Genomic DNA, 21,093 nt, shown 5'->3' with positions numbered 1-21,093 from the left:
GAAATAATATCGAAGCAAATATGCTATAAAAGGGTACATCTCTCCCCCATCTATTGACACAAATCTTCTTTCATCATTCTTGAGCAGAGAGACGACTCACTTCTCCTTCCCCTTCCATCTGATGTCCTGGTTATCCCTTACGGAGCTTTTTTTAATCTTGCTCATGATCTGGTCACACCCTACTCTTTCGACAATAACTACTTCAACAAACCTCATTCAGAAGAAGGGTCTGCTCCAATCGAACCAAGTGTTGTTCACTGGAGGATCCACTGACGGCATCATTATTGATAAAATCCTCATTTAAATGAGTAATCAGATGGAAACTAGATTCAGGTTCCCACTGAGAGAGCCAGAAGTCAGTTACTAAAGACTTCAAATGAGAGAGCAGTAATGTGGTTTCATATTAGCATATCTGTAAGATAATTAGAAAATTGCATTATATGATCTCTTGTGGATATGTCATTGAACATTCAGTAGGATTGAAACTTTTACATTTGCTTCAGTTTAGAAAAAATCAATACTCTAGAGGATAATCCATTCAAGATCGAACACAAGATCAATCTTCAACAGAGACCAAACTTATTCAGACTGTTAAATCTCATAAACTGATTAATTGACGGCACTGCAGACCTTCCTTCTCTGTCCGGCTGATCCTGTAAGAGGTTCAATGTCTCCCATCGTCACCATGGCTACTGCAAAGTCGGAGGAGAAAGTTCTTGGGCTGTCGCTGTACTCGGTGACGATGTTGTCTGTGGAACCTCCACTGAACAGAATTTGGTCTGATTGCAGGAGGCCCTTTTTCTGAACCAGGTTCTTGAAGTAATGGTTGTCGAAGTAGTTGGGTGTCACTAAATCAAGAGCAGCCAAATTGCTGTCTCCGCCTGTTGAAGGGCAGCTATCCTTTCTGGTGCTTTCAAAGCTTGCATCTATGGTGGTCGAATTGTAAATCCTGTCTCTGAAGGATGAGCACTATGCCTAGCCAATGGTGTGTGCACCTGCAAGTCCATTTTCAGTCTGTTAATGGACAGAGGGAGGGAGGGAGAAAGAGAGAGAGAGAGATGCCTGAGAGTGCAACTAAGTCTCTTTCACTGAGACCCTTTCTGCGGAACGTTTCGATGAAGACTTCCAAATTGTCTGTGAATTTGGGAATGTCGGCAAAAGCTCTATCTTCACTTGCAGAGGTGGAGTCTCTTCTTCCAAGCTTCACTATCCATGACGAACCACCTACCTGTTTTTCAAATCAGGAAAAAGAATCAGTCTCAGACCAAGGTGGAAAACTTGATCCGTTGCAGAAACCGAAGCCTTCTTGAAGTTTGAAACGAAACAAAACATAGCAGTACTAACTGCAACTGAAGCATCTCGAGCTGCAACTGCAAGGATATCCGCACAGGACACAACTCCTGAACAAATCCCCTCCACTTGACTTTTCACGTCTTCAATAACATCAAATCCTCTAATAGAATCCAAATTCTGGGTCGCATTCTTCTCACTCGTGAAAGAAGACGTTGCATCAAGCAGCACTGAAGCATCACATCCCTGAACAAAAAAACAGTACCATAACCACAACCATCAAACTCTGGAACATTTCCCTAAACCAGTGAAAGCCACTCAATTACCTGGACGAAGCAATCGTGGAAATGGAGACGAATGATTGAAGCAGCCATTTGACGTTCACTCGAGACAGCATTCCTGATCGCAGTCCTTATGGTAGACAGAGCTTTGGGGCACGACTTATCATAGAAAGTTGCAGACAACTGTGCTTCACGTTGCATGCTTGACAACACCAATATCACTGCAGTGACAAAACAAGCAAAGCTGGCACCAAACGGAGACAAACCCATTTTTCTTCAGCGAAGAATAAAGCTGAAACAGCAAAAAACGGAAGAAGACAGCTGAGAAGATGGTGAAGGGACAGACGAGCACTGGTAACCTTTTATAGAGGAAGATTTAATATAATAAAAAAATTTATTTAATATTGAAAAATATTTTTCTAATGTAATTATTACCTTACATTATCGATTTAAGATACGGTATAATTTAATACAATATTTTTTTAAAATTTAATTTAATTTTTAAAAAATCTTATTTGTTGGTACATATTTTATTACCTTCTTTTTTATAATAACAAAAATATATTTATTAATAAAAAATATATTCTTATCTATTTAACACTTTTTTATTATCAATTGAAGATATTTTTAATTAAAAAAATTACTTAAGTTAATAAAAAAATTATTTATTTAAATAATGCTCTTTGGTTCATTATAGTTACACCAACATTGTCCCATTGAGGGAGATGGGAGGATGTCTCCCTCCTCTTGCCTACCTTTAATTTGAGTTAATAAACATGGAAAACTAGATGCCTGAATTTTGAAGGGCACATAATAACAAAAAAGTTAGTTTTTGGTTATGTCAGCCAGAGTTTGAGATAAACCTAATCGCCGACCTGAAATTGAAATTCCCTAATTAGTATGATGTTTGTCCTATTTTCTTTTTATTATTGATTTAAGTTCTTTTGAAATTTAAAAAATATTTAAAAACATTAATTTATGTTTTTAAAAATAAAATATTTCATTCCCTTTTATTTATTATAATACAAGATAAAAAAAATCATATTCTCACCTATTTAATACCTTTTATTATCGATTTAAGATATTTTTTTATTTAAAAAAATTATTTGAACAAATTATTTTAATTTTTAAAAATATTATTTATAGATACGCGTTTCATTACCTTATTTAGGTGAAAAAACCGACACTTTTACAAAATGTTCGGTCCCTTTTGTTGCATAACTTTAATTTGAGTTGATAAATATGGAAAAGGGGATGCTAGAATTTTAAATGGTCCAAAATAACGAAAAGTTAGCTTTTTTGTTTTGTTGGCCGGAGTTTAAGATAAACCTAATCGCCAACCTAAAAATTCTCTCATTAGTACGATATTTGTGTACCATCTCCTTAATTTGATTTTGCATGACCGTGAGATTATGATGCAATCGGCACAATATTTCATTCTAACGATCAGTGTGATTTCCAAATCCTTCATATAAGTCACGATTGAAGGCCCCCAAACAAAGAGAAGCTTCGTTCTAAAACAAAATGGAAACTGAGGCAGAAAGATTGGTCGGGCAAAGGAAGGAAGGAGAAAGAGAATACAGTAGAGTGGAGTTATCTGTGGACAAAATCATAGAAGAATACGTGGGTTCGTTTGGGTGCTCACAACTGTTACATGCATTCTTGGTTTCACTGGCGTGGATATTCGATTCGCAGAACACGCTGGTGACAATTTTCAGTGACGCGCTGCCATCATGGAGGTGTCTGGACTCATCTTGCTCCTCCGGCAAATCATTTTGTGAACTCAATCCAGAGAGCTGGGAATGGGTCGGAGGGAAAGAGAGCTCTACCATAGCTGAATGGAACCTCATCTGTGACTACAAGTTCAGGGCTGGCATTCCTGCGTCCCTCTTCTTCATCGGTTCAATTTTCGGTACGTCTTCTGTTTCGGCTTAACTCTGTCCATACGATAGTTCATGAGATTTCTTGCACTCAAAAGGGAAACAACTTGATCTGCGTTGCAGGATCTGCACTTCATGGCCGCCTGGCTGACCTGTATTTAGGAAGGAAGAAGACGATTCTTTTCTCATGTCTTCTAACCTCCATCACTGCTTATCTAACATCTCTTGCACCCAACATATGGGTCTACGCTCTCCGCCGCTTCTCGAACGGATTTGCCCGGTCAGGCATTGGAATCTGCTGCCTTGTCCTAACAACAGAAGCCGTTGGATGGAAAAAAAGAGGACAGGTTGGACACAGTGGATTCTTCTTCTTCACAATTGGCTTCCTCTCCCTCCCTTTAATGGCTTACCCTACCAGACACTCGTGGAGAACTCTGTACAAACTCATCTCTCTTCTCCCACTCGTCTATTCTCTTCTGATCATCCCTTTCATCTCAGAAACCCCACGATGGCTTGCACTAAAAGGAAAATCAGGTGAAGCAATGGAAGTACTGAAGGCATATGCAAAGCAAAACGGCAAGACACTGCCTGAAAATTTAGCTGTTTCGACCCCTTCCGAGAATAAACAGAATGAGGATTTGAACGAAACCTTATGGTCAAAGAGTTGTTCTACAAAAAGGGTGATCAACGTTATGGCTGCTGGGTTTGGAATTGGGCTCGTCTATTACGGTATTCAGCTTAATGTAGAGAACCTAAATTTCGATCTTTACTACTCAGTAGGTCTGAACGCGTTGATAGAGATTCCCGCAGTGTTCATCGGAAGTGTGCTGCTGAGCTTCACAAATCGGAGGTCACTCTTCTCCATATCAGCTTATATTGCTGGAATTTCATGTGTTCTCTGCGTTATCTTCGCCCCTGGAAAGAAATCCAAATCAAAGGGTAACTGGGCACCATTAACATGGGAAGCCATCGGATTCATGGCAGCTTCGACAGCATTCGACGTCATGGATATTTACTGCGTCGAACTCTTCCCAACAAATTTGAGGAACATCGTATTCTCGATGCTTCAACAGGCACAGATGCTGGGGGCAGCCATTTCGCCGCATCTGGTGGTTTTAGGACGGTTAAGCCCTTGGATTTCATTTGTTCTATTTGGGATCCTTGCCATTTTCAGTGGGGTCTTTACATTCTGGTTGCCAGAAACCCGAAATGCTCCGTTGTATGACACGTTGGAGCAGCAGGAGAAAGAAGAGAAACTTAATTCAGTTTCTGATCCAGAGATTGAACTGGGGAAATAACACAAGCTCCGGTGACTCTCCGGTGAACCGTATGAGCAAGAATACTCTGCAAAAAACATCTACTTTAAATACGTGCATCTTGCCCTGTACGTTTTCTCATCCAGATTGAAAGTTGCGGAACGCATCAAATGATCCAGTATATATCTAGTTCAATTATCGAAGTACAGAGTAATTAAATTTTCAAATAACTCAAATGATCTGCAGTTTAAGAGGGTTTGTTGATTTTTACCAAACTGCCAGTTACATTCTAGAGATGCGAAGCGGGAATCTCATCACGTCCAGTTCTTGTCTGGAGACAAGGTGGACGAGATCCAAAATGCCATTTCTTTGTGATAAGCATTTCGTGCAATCTTGTGCAGCAAGAATTCCAGCAGAGTAAGCTCCATGCACAGATCCTGCATGATCTGTGCTTACAGCCTCCCCTCCAAAGAAAAGATTACCAACAGGCATCCTAAGCTTCTCATATAAATCTGCGGGCATTCCAACTAAATCGTAGGTGTACGAACCAAGCGCATCTGGGTCTGTCCCCCAACGAGAAATCAAATATTTGACCTGCATAACAGGGCAAAGTAATGATCAATAGGTCATGTGTGCAGGATGTGTCGTTCAGGGATTTTTTTTGGACTTCTTGAGGATTTTATCAGGAAAATAAACTTTATAGTGGAGTACAGCCAAGCATAGATACAGGGCAGGTGATACAATCACAAATGGGATCTGTCATGCTAGTACCTTCCACACCATCAAGCCAAAGAACGGTCCAGCATGCTTGTAATTGTGATTTTTAACCACAATTTATGTGCGCAAGAAAATACTAACAAAACATAGGTAAGTGAAAACAAAAAAGTAGGCTTACAGGTTCTGTAGCACCGGGAAACATTTTCTTGAGTTGCAACATAGCGAAGCTAGCTGCCGCCTCATCAGACAACTTCTCCATATCATATGCGAACCTTCCAGCAGCCATATAAACAAGGACAGGGTGGCCTGTTGCTTTGTGAAGATTGAGAAAATAACCACATCCATAAGATGTGCGGGCCACAATTCCTAATAATTCCACATTTGGCCAAAAAACTGTGTCGAAGCAAAGAGCAATCTTATTCTCGTAGCCCACACCCATTTCAGTTATCGCAGCAACCTTCCACTGAGGTAACTCAGGCTCAAACTTGATCAGCTTTGCTTTAAGAACCCCTATAGGTACCGTTACTATGGCAGCATCAGCAATAAAATCAGTCCCATCTTCAATAGTGATGATGACTCTATTATACCACTGAACAATTTTCTTGACCCTAGAAATATTAGAATTGAAATATGTAGCATTAGTCTAAGAGTTTGTGGAAAGACATGAAACAGAAACATCCGTGCAAAAAACCATAAAATGTTGACACAGTTTTTTTTTTACGTAACATGTTAAATTGGATCTAAGCCCATCCCAAAATGACTAGCCACACTTAACTTTTTTTTCAACCAATAAGTATAAGATTTCATCAAGTTCGAACCTTTGTGGGATTACTTTCTCATACACTATAACTCTTGGTTCAAACAACTATAGATTGGGAGACTTCTTATTTGCCTACACTCCCTTGTACATCCTGGCTTAAACGGACCTTCTAGCCGAAGACATGGAAAACATAAGAGAGAAACACAAGAAAAAGACGGAGGAGAAAGTGAGAGAAAAGAAAAGAGAGTAGTCTCAGTGTTTGTTAAAAGACCAACTCCTTAATTTGTAGTAGTTTGAGAGCAATGAGGAAAGCTACAACACTTCAAAACAGAAAATAAACAGGACTCCAAATCTTACATACTTTGGCTTTCTAAATATAAGAAAATTTGACTAGGAAACTCATGCTGAATAAGAACCACACTAACATTCTGAATTCTATCAACCAATAAATTGATTATAAAATAGACATCCATAATTAGATAAATCCTTACAGTCACCATAATTCTTGAACAATTACACTTTCTCTATATCTCTAACAATTAGCTTATCCAAGGAAGGTATCATTGTTAAACTTACAACACATCCAATAACATAGGAAAGGTCAACTCAGTGCAAGAATACCTGTGGTTCAGGCGTATGTCAAGATCCTTTGAAAGAGCTTTTATGACTGGATGGTAACCTTCTACCATTAAACCATGGCCACCTGAAAGAACAGGCTCCTGTTTCACAAGCATCATGTGGGGATCAGTCTTATAATCTCTTCATTCTACTGGAACTATCATCAAGTTAAGAGTTGTACAATTGTTCGCCATTTTAACATGAACAGGAATTAAACAGAACTCAGAGAACCATAAGACAAAAAAGAGCCAGTGATTTAAAATATCAGATAGGAATTTAATAAAGAACAGAAGACTACATTCTTATACTCCAAGCACTTAGCTTGCATTTTTTTACTTGGCCAAATTGGCCTCCATGGTACTCTCCTCTCCTTTACTATAATCTCCTTTTCATTGTTCTTCAAAAAAAAAAATAACAATAAAATACTAATCTGAATACTTAGAAAAATTATTACCTGATCCCAGCTTTTCAAAGATATCATATCTGCATCAGCAGCAAACCAGGCTTCCATTCTACAAATAAACCACTGCAGTACTTCATGAGACAAGCCTTCTTGCCTGCAAAGCCCAAAACAAGTCAAACACAAGTTCTGCTTGTATGCTTAGTAGAAACCAAAGTTTGTAATTCAAACCAGAGTTTGTGTGGACCTTAAATCAGGTTGCCTTTCCATAACAATTGAAATAGCTTGGACAATAGACATGTCCTTAGTATGTTCATCCCTCACTTTCTCTGTCTGCAAAGCCCAATAACCATTTTTATAGTACTCTGAAATGTTGAAAAAGAATTAATTAAAGATTTTTAAGGTGAATGAATATACCTCCTTGAGAATTCTCTTGAATATGTCTCCAACTTCAAAGACTAGCTGCTGGGGCACTTGATGGCCATCCATATCAAAAAGTGCATAACTGAAGAAAATAACATCATCTTATAAGAATAAGATAGACCTTATTAAATGGTCAAGAACTTTACAGAAGCTTTATGAGAAATCAGTATGTCATGAACAACCTCTCTAAGTCATGATCATATAAGACAGAGTTGTCCCCACTAGTACGATACATAGTCAGCCCCAGAGCACGAATAAGTGGAGCCAAGGAATTTTCATTGCAAACACCATGAAGCCTAAATATCGAATACATTAACAAATTTAATAACTGGGACAAACTTTAGTATGCACATCTGAGAAGAAAAGAAAGAAATATGACAGAAAAACAAGACTTGCCATGAAGCTCCCATGTCTACTGGAAAACCAAATGAGTAGTCAGTGTTCACACGACCACCAAGTCTATCACGGGATTCCAATAGAATTACCTGCCATGGTAGTACTCAGAAGTAAAGAAATAACAATAGAAATATGATAATGGCTCCACATTACTCTTGATAGTGACATTGAGGTTTTATAGGGTTCTATTAGGATCCAGGTTTATAATCCTTAGTGCTTAAATAATCAATGTAAGCCAACACTGAAGCCTCTTGCTTTATGTTTTTTCTGTGCCTCCTCAGGCCTTTACTTAGTTTGGAGTGCCTTGCACGGAAAAACACTCAATTTTCCAGAAGTGTGGTACTGTTACCGATAGCCCCCACTGCAAGTTGTAGATCCTTGGTAAGTCAATTGATCATCAACTGCTCCATTGCTCCCTCTCTTGGGGTTTGTGGAGCCTCCAGAGAGGTTGGATTTATGTCATTGCCCCCTCCAGACTTCCAAATATTTCACTGGGCAAAGCACTTTCATCCCCCTCCTGATATTGGGCAGATCCTGCCACATGCATATCTTGGTCATATTCATAGGGCCTATGGTTGGAAAGGAGAAACCTTCGCTTCAAATCAGTCAATGGGTTAGCACTTGCAAGGAATTTACAAGTTTCCATGGTGGCGTCATTGAATAATTGGAAGCTTGTGGCTAATCTCAGTGTCCCTAAGCAAAAAAGATAATATAGTTTAGTCCCTGCCTCCTCAGGGTTTAGTAACTTAGGTGGCTTCTCTCTTGGTAACCTAAGGCCAGCTAGTTATGGTGCAATTTTTCAGTTACATGACAAGCCTATTCTTGCCTCTTTTGCTAACCCTCTTAGAAGTGTTGACTCTGCATTAACTGAACTTTATGCCTTTACTTCAGGAAAACAGAATTTTCTACACCTCAATTGGTGCTTCTCTCATGGCTGAGGGGAATCTAAAGTGGTGATCAGTTGGTGTAAGAAAGACTTGGATCCCCTGAAGAATCAGTAGTACATTTTTTACATGATTGAGGAACTTACTCTTGATTGGGTTTCTAGTTAGATTCATGTTCATTGATTGGCTAATTGTATTTCTTTAGCAAAGGAAGGGGTCAATCTTCAACCTCTCATTGTTAGAGTGCACCCTTACTAGCTTTACCTTGCAACTTTTGCCTTTGGGTGTTTTTCTTTTCCAAAAAGTATTTTGGGCTTAAATATAATTGTGCCTTTCTAAAAGAAAATAAAATCATATGCAATAGAAATGTTTAACTTAGTAACCTAAACATGAACTTCTCCATACGAGCAACATTTAATTATACGGACTGGAGAGAGTAAACACAGATCATTTAATTATAGCTATATGCAAAGAGAAGTCTGTAATAGAAAAATTACCTTAAAGGAGGCATCTGAAAGTATACGAGCAGCTGAGATCCCAGAAATTCCTCCACCAACGACTATGACTGAAGGGTGTGAACTTCGTAGCATCTCAATATGTGAAAGAAAAGGACCTGTGTATGTTAAATGCACTTCAAAACCAAGACCAGAACAGAGAAATAATTATTGACATACAGTACAGCTGTATAATAACTTTTAATATCATAACTCCCGCCAGTTGTACAAGCAGAACCGGTTGTCAACTATTGTTCTTGTTTCTTTTCCAGGTTTAGCAGAACATAAATATAGGTTTCTATTTTTTTTTTTTTGTTTCTTTTCCATTTTGCTCGCTTCAGTTTGGTGTTCTTAATTATCTCCCTTCATTTCACAAAGATAGACCTCATAGATGTAATAATGGACAACAAGTCATTGTCTTAGTCCTTGAGCTTCCTAATCCTTGAGAGAACTAAAGCCTACTGATAGTATTTCTTACCCTGAAAGCAGAGAAATAAAAAAGATGACAAATTTCGACTGAAAGAATAAGATTTTTTGGTGGTACTCAGAAGACCTAGTGTAGCCAAACAACAAAAGTTTCGAAGAACAAGCAAAAACTGAAGTACCAAGACTAAGCTGTAAAAGAAATGACAGAAAACTTTCTTCAAAATAGGAAGAAAGGATTATATTCCATAAATTTCATCTCTACACACAACCTTAAATCAGATATGACCAACAGTATACAGCATCAGATCATGCTTCCAACGAAAACAATAAAAAACTCGGCCCAATCAGACAACATTAAGCGAATATCGTTCCTGTTAAAAAAGATAAGCAACACAATTATATGAGAAGAAAAGAAGCTCAAATTCCACTCACCGTCCATCGAATCCGCACAACCAGAATCCTTAGGCTCCATTCCTCAGACACGAACCGATCACACAACACTTTTACGGTTTTATAGGAATAATAAAATTCGAAATTAATTGAAAAGAATGATAAAGTATAAAAATCAGAAGCCCGACGATGAAGTGGCTGGAATTCGAAGAACAACGTAGCTTATCAAACCAGCTCATACGTGAAAACCAGAAAGACGATCAGAAACCAAAACAGAAAACAATAAAAATAAAAAATAAAAAAAAAACACCGATAGATCCCCACGACAACGAAGCGAAACCAGAAAAAGAAAAAAAAAAAAAAAGACAGATCGATATATCGATCGACGAAACGGTGAGATTCGTTGCGCAATCTCGAAATTCTCCCGTGTTGATCTTTTCGATCTATCAGACCATTCAGATCTTGGACTCGACGCAGAAAAAACTCACATTGATGAAAACGAAACCATACGCAAATGGAACAGCGGGCGCCGGCACAAATAGACGAGACGGGCATCGCACGCCCGTGCGGAGAAGGTACCTTGGCTCTGGTATGTGGGCCCAGACGGGAAGTTACTGATTGGGAGCTTTGATGCGCGAGTTACCGATGGCGCCTCGTGAAGATTCTTGACAGCTGGAATTTTGCATGCATGGGAATAGTGGGTGGAATTTGGACGGCTTGGATCTTCAGGTTGGAATGTGGTCGGGGATCGGGAATGAGGCCGACCGAGTGCCGACTTAGGAGTTAGAATCTGCCAAATTGGAGTCCACGACAGACTAGAAATGGGGTCCGGCGAATCCGTGCTCCCTCCCAATCTGGTTCACACCCGGTCCCACGAATTGTCTAAGTGTCAGCATCAATGGCCCATATGGCTCCTACACATGGCCAACTTGAAAATAAAATATTTGCTCTCATCAGTTAACCACAAAATAAATAAATAATCAATTAAATCAATTCAGTGGAGGCTAACCCGAGCCCACATGTCCACCAAAACCCAACAATAATAGATCCGAAATCTTAATGGGTCCCACACTCTTAAACTTAATACCTGGACCTGTCGGTCACTGTCCACACACGAGGGATAAGGATGGAGTGACGTGTGAAGAAAGGTCGTACCATCGCGTCCCAGGTCTCATCCCTCGTGAGCCTCTCACCTGGCTTCCTCCTACGAACCACACCTAGCCACCTTATGGATTAGTTAGGAGGTTAAGAGAAGAAATAAAAATCAATCAAATAATATGGGTAAGTGTTGCAATCATATTGTACAAATTGAACTAACTATTTGAGTTGGTGGCATGGTCGGTTTTGATTTAACCTGGCTTAATTGAAGGTTTGGTAATGGGGAACAAACACAATTTATATTTTAAATTAATATTTTAATTATAAAAATATTTTTTTATTTATTATTAAATCATGTTTTTCCTCATTAGTATATGAATTTTATGTTCATTAGATATATTTTTTTTATCTTGTCTAAGATATAAAAAAAAGTTTATTAACTTAGAAAAAATTCAATATTTTAAGAGCTTTAAATTGGACAAATGCCTAGATTTTGTTTATAGATAAATTGTGATTTTATTAAACATTAGATCACTTAATTCAAATTTTAATTCAATTATTGAATGAATAATTTTTTTATTTTTTTATAATTTAGTCAATTTTAATATTTAAATTTAAAATTAAAATTTAAAATATCACTAAATTATTTTTCGTAATAAAGAGAAAAAAAAGTGTCTCAATACCCTAAAAAAAAGCAAATACAACCTTATCTTAATTTAAAAAATAAAAAAAATAATTTTATTTATTTAAAAATAAAAATAAAAAAGAGCCTTTTTCTTCAAATCCTCTCCCCCACCCTACCTGAAAAGTTTTGTTTTTTTTTTAAAAAAAGGCCAAATAAAATAATGGAGACGAGCAGGATGTGGTTGAATTCATGGGTGGAGCCTTATCCTCTTCTCTTTTCCACAGTACGGAGGCAGACAAAGAAAGCTGAAATGGATGGAAATGGATAATACCGAATCTCTAAATTAGTCGTTAAATTGCCAAGCTTATCCTAACCTTTATTAATTCCGTTTATCACTGCATGACTTCTTCTTCTTCTTCCTCACCTTTTCTTCCTGTTTTTAATCCTCTAACGAAGGAGATTATCCCTTGATCTTCATTTATATATAATTGGGTTGTTCCTCCATGCCATCTGTGTTTCTAGATAACTTTCTTAGGGGGTAGGTATAGATATCGGGTAGATTGAAGGCGGAGGTTAACTGGGTATAATTTGGTTTTTCTTGTTGAGACTTAGACGCATGGTATCGGGGCACTGGAGTAGTTGTTGGAGTGAGAATGGAGGCTTCTTTCGTCCTACGAAACAACCGTGGGATCATGGATGAAGAAGATGAGGAGCAATACGGGGACTGTTTCTCTTCCGGGTCTGATCTTTCTTGCGATTCTGGGGTATCGTCCACTTTGTCGGAAGATTTTGCAGAGGATGAGAACTCGTCGGCCTCTTCGTCTTCCTCCTCGGATAGGCTTGTTGTTGCAGCTGGACCGCTTAATGATATGTCGACCCTCATGGAACAGCTTCCCTTCAAGTGAGTTCCTGATTTTTTTGTTCTTTGTTGAGGGAAAAAAAAAACCCAAAGATCTTCGTTCTTCTGTTTTTGGTACCCATTTGATCATTTCGTGTCTTTTTTTTTTTTTTTTTTCTGATAGCACTTTCATGGATCTTTCAGGAGGGGTCTCTCAAAGTTCTTCAACGGAAAGTCCCAATCTTTCACATCTCTCTCGAACGTGAGGTGCTTAGAGGATCTGGCCAAACCAGAGAATCCGTACAAGAAGAAGCTGAAATCATGTAAGAGCTATGGGGGAGAACTGGAGAGCCATCACAAATCATTCTTCCCCAAACCCAGCTCCAGGACGATCTCGAAGAAGGCTTCAAAGGGTTCCTGCTCCTCACTAGGAGCAAAAAGGAACAGGTTTTTATGCAACAAACCTCCTATCACTCGCCAAAGGACCGCAAATCTTTCTAACCAAACGGCTTTGTTCGCTTGAAATGAAAGAAAATGGCCGTGCCTATCTCTTCCATCTCTGTAGTCAGGAACCAGGATTCCCTGCCACGGTCGAGAAAGAAGGAACTGCTGATCTTAGGCCCCCTTTTTTTAGCCTCATCTGTGTCTTCTCTGTAACCTGAACAAGATGAAAAGTTCTCATTGTACAAATGAATTTACAGTTTCTATATGATTTTGGTGATTTCTGTACCGATAAACAACGATAAACATTCCGACTCATCCTTCTTTCTGCGACATGATCTTTGTTAATAGAAATCCTTGTTCTTTCCTTTTCTCTTCATCTTTTAAAAAACAAAAAAGCAAAGGAAATTTTATCCATGTGAACTCAAATGTTCTTCAAAAGATTGACACCCAAATCTGATCTATAGAAATCATTTTGGATGAAGCAGCTGCTACGATCTCCCAGAACACGGAAATGTTTCGTTGCACAAGATCAAGATATTGATCTTCGTCTGTTCACAAAGACATGCCTAAGGTAACTCCGATTGCAGATGCAAAAAGAAGGATACCATGTCTGCGATTGTCGTTTATGGATTCTCGAATACATAAAAAAACCCAGATTTTTTTATAAAATTTTAGATTTGTTTAAAAGAAGAGAGTCAGTCGAGAACAGTCTCTCCTAAAGTTGAGAGCCTGTTTACATGCTCACCATGAAACGAGTTCATATTCCTTTTCTTATATTTGATTAAATTTTATTATAATAAAAAATTATTCTTCTGTTTTTTCAAGTATTAAAACTAAAAAAATTCCACTGTCTTTAAATAAAGGATGAGATTACAAAAATAAAAAAAATGAGAACTTCTATCTATCCCATTCAAATGAATCTTATTTACATGAACCGATCGGATTAATTTGTTTTAGTGTCTTTCACTTTTTTTATTTAAATAAATATAATTTATTTTTAAATTATCTTAAACAGTAAAAAAAATCTAGTGAGAACTTAGGGAATTGACAAAAAATAAGTTATTCTCTAATTAGTATTTTAGTAAAAAAATTCTTCTGACTGATTTTCTCATGCTTGTGCTCAAGAACCATTTAGGTGTTTTTTGGTTTATTTTTCTATAGTTTTCATATTCGACTGTGTAGTTTCAATGTCAGCCTTCACCCAGATCCAGCTTCAAGCGGTGTCCATGGTTCTCTTGTTCTTGTTCTTGTTCTTGTTCTTGTTCTTGTTCTTGTTTTTCTCCTTCTTCTCCTTCTAGCTGTCACTGGTCTGTGTTCATTGAACTACTCTGGGTGCAGAAATGTTTCTTCAAATCCAGCGGGCCCTTTCTTATATATCCTGAAACCAGTTAACATGAACCTGAAGCCCGTGTCTCTCAGACAATTGATGGCCGACCTGTACGACCTCCCATCCGGCCTTGTCCCGTCAGCTTTCGTCTCCAGAAGAAGCTTAATCAGTTCATCGATCCTACTACTCTTGGAAAACACATTCACCATAATCCCCCCCATGGTCAGATCAATCCGGTCCCCATCTAGCCTGATCTCCCTGTAGAACCTCATACACTCCTCAAACTCCCTTGCCCTGCTAAAGGCACCGATGATACTAGTGTAGCTTTATCAGGAGCCACCTTCCTGCCCTTCATCCCCTTCCACAACTTCTCCACCTACCTCAAATTCATAACCCTCCCGTGCATATCCATCAGGGTAGTGTACACCCACACGTTAGGTTCACATCCCCTCTCTTTCATCTTCGCCACAAGCTTCATTGCTTCGTTTAATCTTCCCTGTTTGCCGTAAATGGAGATCATGTTTGCGTAGGCCACAACGCATTTATCAAAACCCTTTTCTCTCATTTCATGGAAAACCTTCTCTGCTTTGGAGAAGATCCCCAGTCAAGGATATGGCCTATGGGGCATCTCTCGGCGTACAAGAGGGTTGCAGAGATACAGGCCTATATACCCGGCTGTGTTCAAGAAGACCCCCTTAATACCGAGCAAAGCTATAAACTGGTAGATGAATTGCCGCCCCTTTCACCAGATTGCTATCGGTGAAGCAGCGATCTATTGGGTCAGGCTCTAACAGGTTGCTCCAGCCAGTACTAGATTAAGCTTCAAAACTGGGTAGGCCGTGCATTTTCTTCCCCGTGACAGGCCAATGAAGCATTTCACCAAACATGCACAGGGCTCTAAAAAGAGGATGCTTATTCTTGCGATGGTGATGTTAGCAGGCGCAATTCAAATAGATAATCATGATATATTCTTGCTCTAAAAATATCGAGTTCTCCAGTAAGTTCAGTAAGCTCAACCACCTATCTCCAGTAACCTAATTGAGGATGCTTATGGAATCACCATTTCTATCTGGTTTAGTACTCCATCCATAAGTAACAAGGAAACTAAGAAGTTATTTTCTAATGAGGTATAGAGAATTACCTTCAACACTCCAGGAGCAGAGAAAATCTGTTCCGTGGCAAATGGAAGAAACCGGCTTCCCCGCCTCCATGAATATTCGCAAGAAACGCACTGATGTCTCTTCTTTTTCATTTTGTTCCCCAGAACTTGCTACTTTAATCCTGTTTGCTCCCAACAATTCTTTCAACAGGTTTTGTCATATATCTATGTGTGCAATGGTTGAGTGAGGATTATAATCTCGTCTTTGTTAAGCTGAAGCTTGAGTGAACTCTTGACTGGTTGCCCTTCTTTGCAGTAAGAGGAATTTTGCCAAGATTTATTGTTAATGAAGATAAATTTTCAGTAAACTAGTGGGATAATTATCTATATCAGAATAACCTTTAAAAAGAAATCCAGTTTCTCTACTTGAATCCACACCTGATTCAGTTGTTTGGAATTGGGATGAACAAACAGCCCTGGCTGTGAGAGGAGGTATGTGTGATTCAGTTTAATATAATAGGGTATTAGAGTAAATCGATCTTTTACATCTGCCAACCTCTGAAGAAAGAAAACTACACTGTGTACAACAGACTTTCCCCGACCGTCTCCGCCATCAGCTCCACCGACCACCCGCACCGACAACTTCCAACCAGAGCATCTGCTTAGGGAAGGACCAACTTAAACCTGAAGAGAATAATGATCGCCAGAAGACTTCGAAGTAATCTTTTCTTGACTGTTTTTGCAAATTTTAATGTCTTTGTAATCAGTGGGACTGAGTTGACCCACTATTAAAGGAAGACTCATTGAGTGTAGGAGTTGAAACCGATCCCTTGTAATTGGTTCGAGATGCTCTTGAGTCACCGAGTCTGTCAACTTTTTATGCTAGGGAAAATCCATCTGACTGTTCGATCCGACCCGGGTTTCGTGGGGCCGAGTTGGGACCAAAGTCCGGGTCGCAGACCCTTCGTTTAGTCAGGTAAGGAGGACCACAGATTGATCTTTAGGAGCGCAAACATGAGCATCTAACCACGCCAAAAACATTCCCGCCTCCTTCCTCGCTAAAACCCCAAACAAAGCCCACTCCAGCTCTCCCTCTCCATCTGAAGATGTCGCTCGACATCGTAAAAGATAGGTGGCTAGGGTTTCTAATCTGGCAATCCATTTTCTCCACCTTCATCTTCTTCGTCTTCAAAACCGTACTTCTCTCTCCATTCATCGACAGCGCATTCTTCCCCTCTCTCTTTGGCTTCTTATCGTTTCTTGTCTTTCATTTCTCACTCTTCCTTTTCTCTTCAGCTCTCTATATAGTTTCCTCTCCGAGAGAGGATCGATCGGCGTCCGTCTCTGAACTCGCTTTCGGTTTCCTGCGTTTCTTCTTAAAATCCGTTGTCACTGGATCAAACGCGGTTTCAGACGCCAATTTTGGGCGGCGAGCTAGAAAGTCTGTTGCGCTGTTCTCGTTCGTCCTTATTTGCTGCTTGTCGAGTTTTGTGTCCGGAGTGGCTCTTTTTGGGAGCTTGGACGGGGTTGATGAGCCGAAGCTGGTTGGTTTGGGGCTCAGAGGAGCCGTGTTTGGTTTGGTTTACGGGATTTATTTTCTTTATAGGAAGCGTTGGATCGTGGCATTTCCTATAATTCAGGTTAGTGCCATTTTTGCTGGCTTTAGAGTTTTATTTTGGTGTTTTGGAAGCTTTGAGGCACGTTGTGCATTTAATATCCTCTACTCTCCGTGATCCGTTACTGGATACAATTTACTAAACTTTCTGTTCTTTTCTTGTTTTTATCGTGTTTGGATCATTGCAAGATCCTTCATCGAGTCGCCTTTATTGGAAACATTTGTAGTAGGTTTCTGTCTATTTGTTGGATCGTATAGCTGGCTAATTTCTAGTTTTATGAATTAGAAGACCAGGAATTTGTAATTTATTTTTCAGGCTTCACTCATGAAGGCATAGCTGCGGTTTTGGTGCTCTATGATGGTCATGTCGTGTGGAAGTGATTGGTATCTCTTAAACATATTTAAGTATCTAGAGAATAGTGAATATTAACGTGATCATATGTACTGACACAAGTTGGAAGTAGTTCAGAGTAGCTACAAGCCAGCCAGTCAATTTGTTTACCTGAGGTGGTTTTGAATTGGTAGGGGTTCTAGTGCTATGAGTTGAGTTAATTTCTTTATGGCGAAGTGGCTTGTTAACATTTATAAATTTTTACAAATGGATTCTACTGATGATGCTTCAGCTTGGCCTGGCAATGGACTTGGACTTTTGGATCTTTATTGTAGGCCCTGAAATAGATGAATAGTTTAGATGGGTTATACATTAAAGAAATATTTAATGGTCTAACTAAAGTAGCTTCTTGTTTTTGACAAAGAAAATTTGTAAATAATGTGGGAGCACTGACATGCAAGTATCCTCATTGAGAGCTGAGGCATAACGTAAATATGTATGAACTGTGGCATGCCCATGCAAAAACAAGTAGATATATGAGTTTGCTAAGATATGTTTATTTCAGTTTTTCATTTTGAGGATTTTTTTTCCATGAAATATTGAATATCTAACTAATGCTCTTCTACTTTCAGCGGCCTCTTTTTTTCAGCTTCAAGATGGGACTTCCTTCATCTCTAGCACACTCATTAAGGTTGTCAAGCTTGAGTCTTGTACTATCAACCGTTTTCATTGCCTTTCTTCCAAATAATTTGAAGAAGCACAGCACACTGGCTCACTCCATTGTCCAACAGATAATCCTGTTCCTTGGAACATCTGTTGTCTCATTCTGTTGGGAACTAAGCTGCCATTTACTACAGGTTGGATGTTAAAACCCGTAATTCTTTGAACTGCTATCGTGCTTCCTGTGATATAGTAAGAGAATTGTGATAAAAATTTGTCAGAAAAATTTGACGTTCCTCATTTTTCTTAACTACGCTCCATTCTTCTTTATAGGTGTTGCATACGAGGAGATCCATTTTTGCACCACCACAGGGGTCTGCTGCAGCAGAAACAAACCCTAGTGAACCACTCCTTGCTGCTCTGGAACAGAGTACTCCAAGATCTCTTTACCAGTATCTAGTTTTTCTGGATCTGTGCATGGTTTGTGAGACCAATGTTGATACATGGCGCCGAGCAGCCTTCTTTGAAGAAACTGGTGAGACGTACAGACGAATAACGACTGTTTGCCTCAGGCCTTTAGAACAGCTCACATCACGGCTCTCTGAAGGTTTGGAAGGCATTTCAGGAGACAAGTCTGATTTACTGTCCAAGCAGTTACACTCACCAACAGACACATGTGTGGATCCTAGGCTGCATGAAGCATTTGACGATTTTCAGGTTCTGTTATTTAAGATTATTTTTTATTTTAAAAGTTACATCATGCTTTTCTTTTAAGAAGAAACTTAAACTGGGGATACATGGATAGTGATGAAGTGCCTTTGATAGGTTCAATGCAACATTTGTTAATGAGTAGCATGCTGAATACACGATCAGATTGTTTTACATACTCTTATTGTTATAATTGTGTCAACTCATGTGGATGCTTATGCATCATATTGTGTGCCAATTTCTTTAAGTTTTTGCTTCTTGAAAACTGTATATGTGATCATTTATGCATTCAAAACCTGGCAAATTCATGGCATAGCATTGGAGGTAGGTTGATTTGTGCTGCCATTGTGTCTTTTTATTGTTTCAGTTGGACTCTTTGTCGTTTCCCTCTGTTGTAGTCATGGCTGTAAAAGAAAAATAAAATTACTGTTTGATGTCATTACTGTCATTCGAATAAGTAGCATGCCACGTCTTCGTTTCTCCTGCTCTTTTTGACCTTATCTGTTGAACGATCATATCTTGTTGTGCTGTGTGAAGTTTACAGTATCATGTGTCTTCATATTAGATTTCATTCCTGTGTCCCCAATGGGATAATTTAGGAATGGCTTCAGTGGTTTCCTTAGTTTAGTGAATGCATTTTATCCAGATCAGGTCATCTGCCCTAAAAATTCTACACTTCAGATTCTATTTGTTGCATTTAGTGTTTAGATATGTAAAACACTAGGTTTTCATGCTTTTCAAAAAAAAAAAAAAAAGTCAAGCTTTCTTATGCATGGTGGTTCTATAAATCTATGCATATGGAGGTGGTAGGTTCTAATTAAATCCCAAGTGGATTCATTCTGCTATGTATGGTGTTAAATGAGGTTATCATGAAAACATGGGAATTTTGTTGGCCAGTTTGTGCTGGCCTTAATATTATTGGCTGGGAGAAAGTGAAAAAATGTGAAACCCTTCTCTAATAGTCAAGTGGATTCTCGTAGGATAGAGATTCTGAAAATCAACTTGCTCATTGTGGACTTCTCCAAGAATTTACTGCTTACTCTAATTAAAATAATATATACTCTGATTTGATTCCTTCTTTTTAAGTTTCTATTTCCTGTGACCTGTTAAGTAAGCTAATGACGGTGATGGATTATGATGCAGCTATATGCATGGTGCTCCCGAACCATTTCAGCCCTAACTGCTTGCTCACGTAGTGAAGATAGATTTGGAGTTGCTCAGCTTACTGGCTCCAATGCTTCTGTTGTCTCAACACTACTGTCTTGTCTAATTGCTGTTGAGGCATGTATGGGGAAGAAGACTAATCCACCGTCCCAACACTTAATTGGACCTGCTAGCATCAAGTGGGCAACAGTAAGGACAGGAAGAAAAGATGCTCCACCAAGCTTTATGGGTAAAAAGAAAGATAGAGCCTTGTACAGTAAGGCCTATGCCATGGCGGATGTCCTTAGGACTTCCGTATATGAAATTGTTTCAGTTTTTAAAGAGGAGATGCATGGGGCAAAAGCTACCGGTTTGGAGAAGGATTGGATCAGTAAAAACGAACCCTTGTATGGAACCAGGGAGATACTTGTACAGAAATTCTCCCTTTTTTTAGACTTCAATGTCAACTGAATCAGAACCTGTGCTGAGGACCTTCAAAGAAAATCCTGGTGTGTGAGTTCTGGTTGGCAGAAATATGGGGTTATCAGAGGTCGAGTTTCTTCCCCGGCAATTGACAACCATATCCTCTCCCCTTTTGGAAAAGCAACTGGACGTGTAATTTTGCCTATTTTTTCCTTCTCTTTTTCTTTCTAAACGTTTTTTTTTTTTTGTTGTTGTTGTTGTTGTAACCCCGTTACATGAATATGTGACTCTTAAGTGCCACTAAGCTTCTCGTAGGCTTGAATTTTCTAATTGGAGTAATTCAACTGGACCGTACGCATCACATGTAACAGTTTCATCCCTCCCTCTGTTAGCTTGTTACCAGGGATGAAGAAGGAAGAGGAATGCAACAGGGGAGTATCGAACCAAGCCAAAAACGAATATGTTTGAGTTTGGTTTGTTTTGAATATTCTAAATTTGAGCTCCGAGTCTAAATATTTTAATTAAATTTGAACCGGGTTTGAGTTTTAACTTATATTTAAAATTTTA

The 21,093-nt window shown here is 38.9% G+C and overlaps 3 protein-coding genes and 1 pseudogene across 3 annotated transcripts; 2 read left to right on the top strand and 2 right to left on the bottom strand.

Annotated features, from left to right (window-relative positions):
* Positions 1 to 609: 609 nt before the first annotated feature.
* On the bottom strand, positions 610 to 4,316 carry LOC137938191 (lignin-forming anionic peroxidase-like; annotated as a pseudogene).
* Positions 4,317 to 4,868: 552 nt separating this feature from the next.
* On the bottom strand, positions 4,869 to 10,701 carry LOC137938190 (polyamine oxidase 5-like). Its single transcript, XM_068783183.1, has 10 exons — positions 10,258 to 10,701; positions 9,403 to 9,518; positions 8,022 to 8,110; positions 7,808 to 7,921; positions 7,620 to 7,707; positions 7,450 to 7,535; positions 7,257 to 7,359; positions 6,806 to 6,903; positions 5,603 to 6,032; positions 4,869 to 5,301 (listed from the first exon to the last, which is right to left on the bottom strand). The coding sequence occupies exons 1-10, from the start codon at positions 10,295 to 10,297 to the stop codon at positions 4,990 to 4,992; spliced, it is 1,476 nt and encodes a 491-aa protein (XP_068639284.1). The 5' UTR covers positions 10,298 to 10,701; the 3' UTR covers positions 4,869 to 4,989.
* A 1,667-nt stretch (positions 10,702 to 12,368) lies between these two features.
* On the top strand, positions 12,369 to 13,579 carry LOC137939520 (protein OXIDATIVE STRESS 3-like). The gene is made up of 2 exons (XM_068784805.1): positions 12,369 to 12,839; positions 12,981 to 13,579. The coding sequence occupies exons 1-2, from the start codon at positions 12,592 to 12,594 to the stop codon at positions 13,297 to 13,299; spliced, it is 567 nt and encodes a 188-aa protein (XP_068640906.1). The 5' UTR covers positions 12,369 to 12,591; the 3' UTR covers positions 13,300 to 13,579.
* Positions 13,580 to 16,686: 3,107 nt separating this feature from the next.
* On the top strand, positions 16,687 to 20,880 carry LOC137938188 (uncharacterized). Its single transcript, XM_068783182.1, has 4 exons — positions 16,687 to 17,286; positions 18,225 to 18,449; positions 18,586 to 18,969; positions 20,104 to 20,880. The coding sequence occupies exons 1-4, from the start codon at positions 16,753 to 16,755 to the stop codon at positions 20,572 to 20,574; spliced, it is 1,614 nt and encodes a 537-aa protein (XP_068639283.1). The 5' UTR covers positions 16,687 to 16,752; the 3' UTR covers positions 20,575 to 20,880.
* The last annotated feature ends 213 nt before the right edge of the window (positions 20,881 to 21,093 follow it).

The sequence above is a fragment of the Aristolochia californica genome, unplaced genomic scaffold, assembly GCF_029961685.1.
Source record: "Aristolochia californica isolate CCGP_79_NKW_82.1479 unplaced genomic scaffold, dmAriCali1.0.hap1 SCAF_8, whole genome shotgun sequence".
In the NCBI taxonomy this organism is placed as follows: Eukaryota; Viridiplantae; Streptophyta; class Magnoliopsida; order Piperales; family Aristolochiaceae; genus Aristolochia; species Aristolochia californica.
The sequence above is the reverse complement of the archived record's forward strand: the minus strand, read 5'-3'. Positions and strand labels throughout refer to the sequence as shown.

What these genes read in the sequence shown, in the direction of transcription:
- LOC137938190 (XM_068783183.1), bottom strand. Translation starts at nt 10,297, where the DNA reads ATGGAGCCTAAGGATTCTGGTTGTGCGGATTCGATGGACG. An exon ending in TATGATCATGACTTAGAGAG is followed by an intron (nt 7,708 to 7,807) that starts GTTGTTCATGAC and finishes TATTTTCTTCAG; the next exon opens with TTATGCACTTTTTGATATGG. An exon ending in TCAAGAGAATTCTCAAGGAG is followed by an intron (nt 7,536 to 7,619) that starts GTATATTCATTC and finishes TGGGCTTTGCAG; the next exon opens with ACAGAGAAAGTGAGGGATGA.
- LOC137939520 (XM_068784805.1), top strand. Translation starts at nt 12,592, where the DNA reads ATGGAGGCTTCTTTCGTCCTACGAAACAACCGTGGGATCATGGATGAA. An exon ending in ATGGAACAGCTTCCCTTCAA is followed by an intron (nt 12,840 to 12,980) that starts GTGAGTTCCTGA and finishes TGGATCTTTCAG; the next exon opens with GAGGGGTCTCTCAAAGTTCT.
- LOC137938188 (XM_068783182.1), top strand. Translation starts at nt 16,753, where the DNA reads ATGTCGCTCGACATCGTAAAAGATAGGTGGCTAGGGTTTCTAATCTGG. An exon ending in TAAGCTGCCATTTACTACAG is followed by an intron (nt 18,450 to 18,585) that starts GTTGGATGTTAA and finishes TCTTCTTTATAG; the next exon opens with GTGTTGCATACGAGGAGATC. An exon ending in AAGCATTTGACGATTTTCAG is followed by an intron (nt 18,970 to 20,103) that starts GTTCTGTTATTT and finishes ATTATGATGCAG; the next exon opens with CTATATGCATGGTGCTCCCG.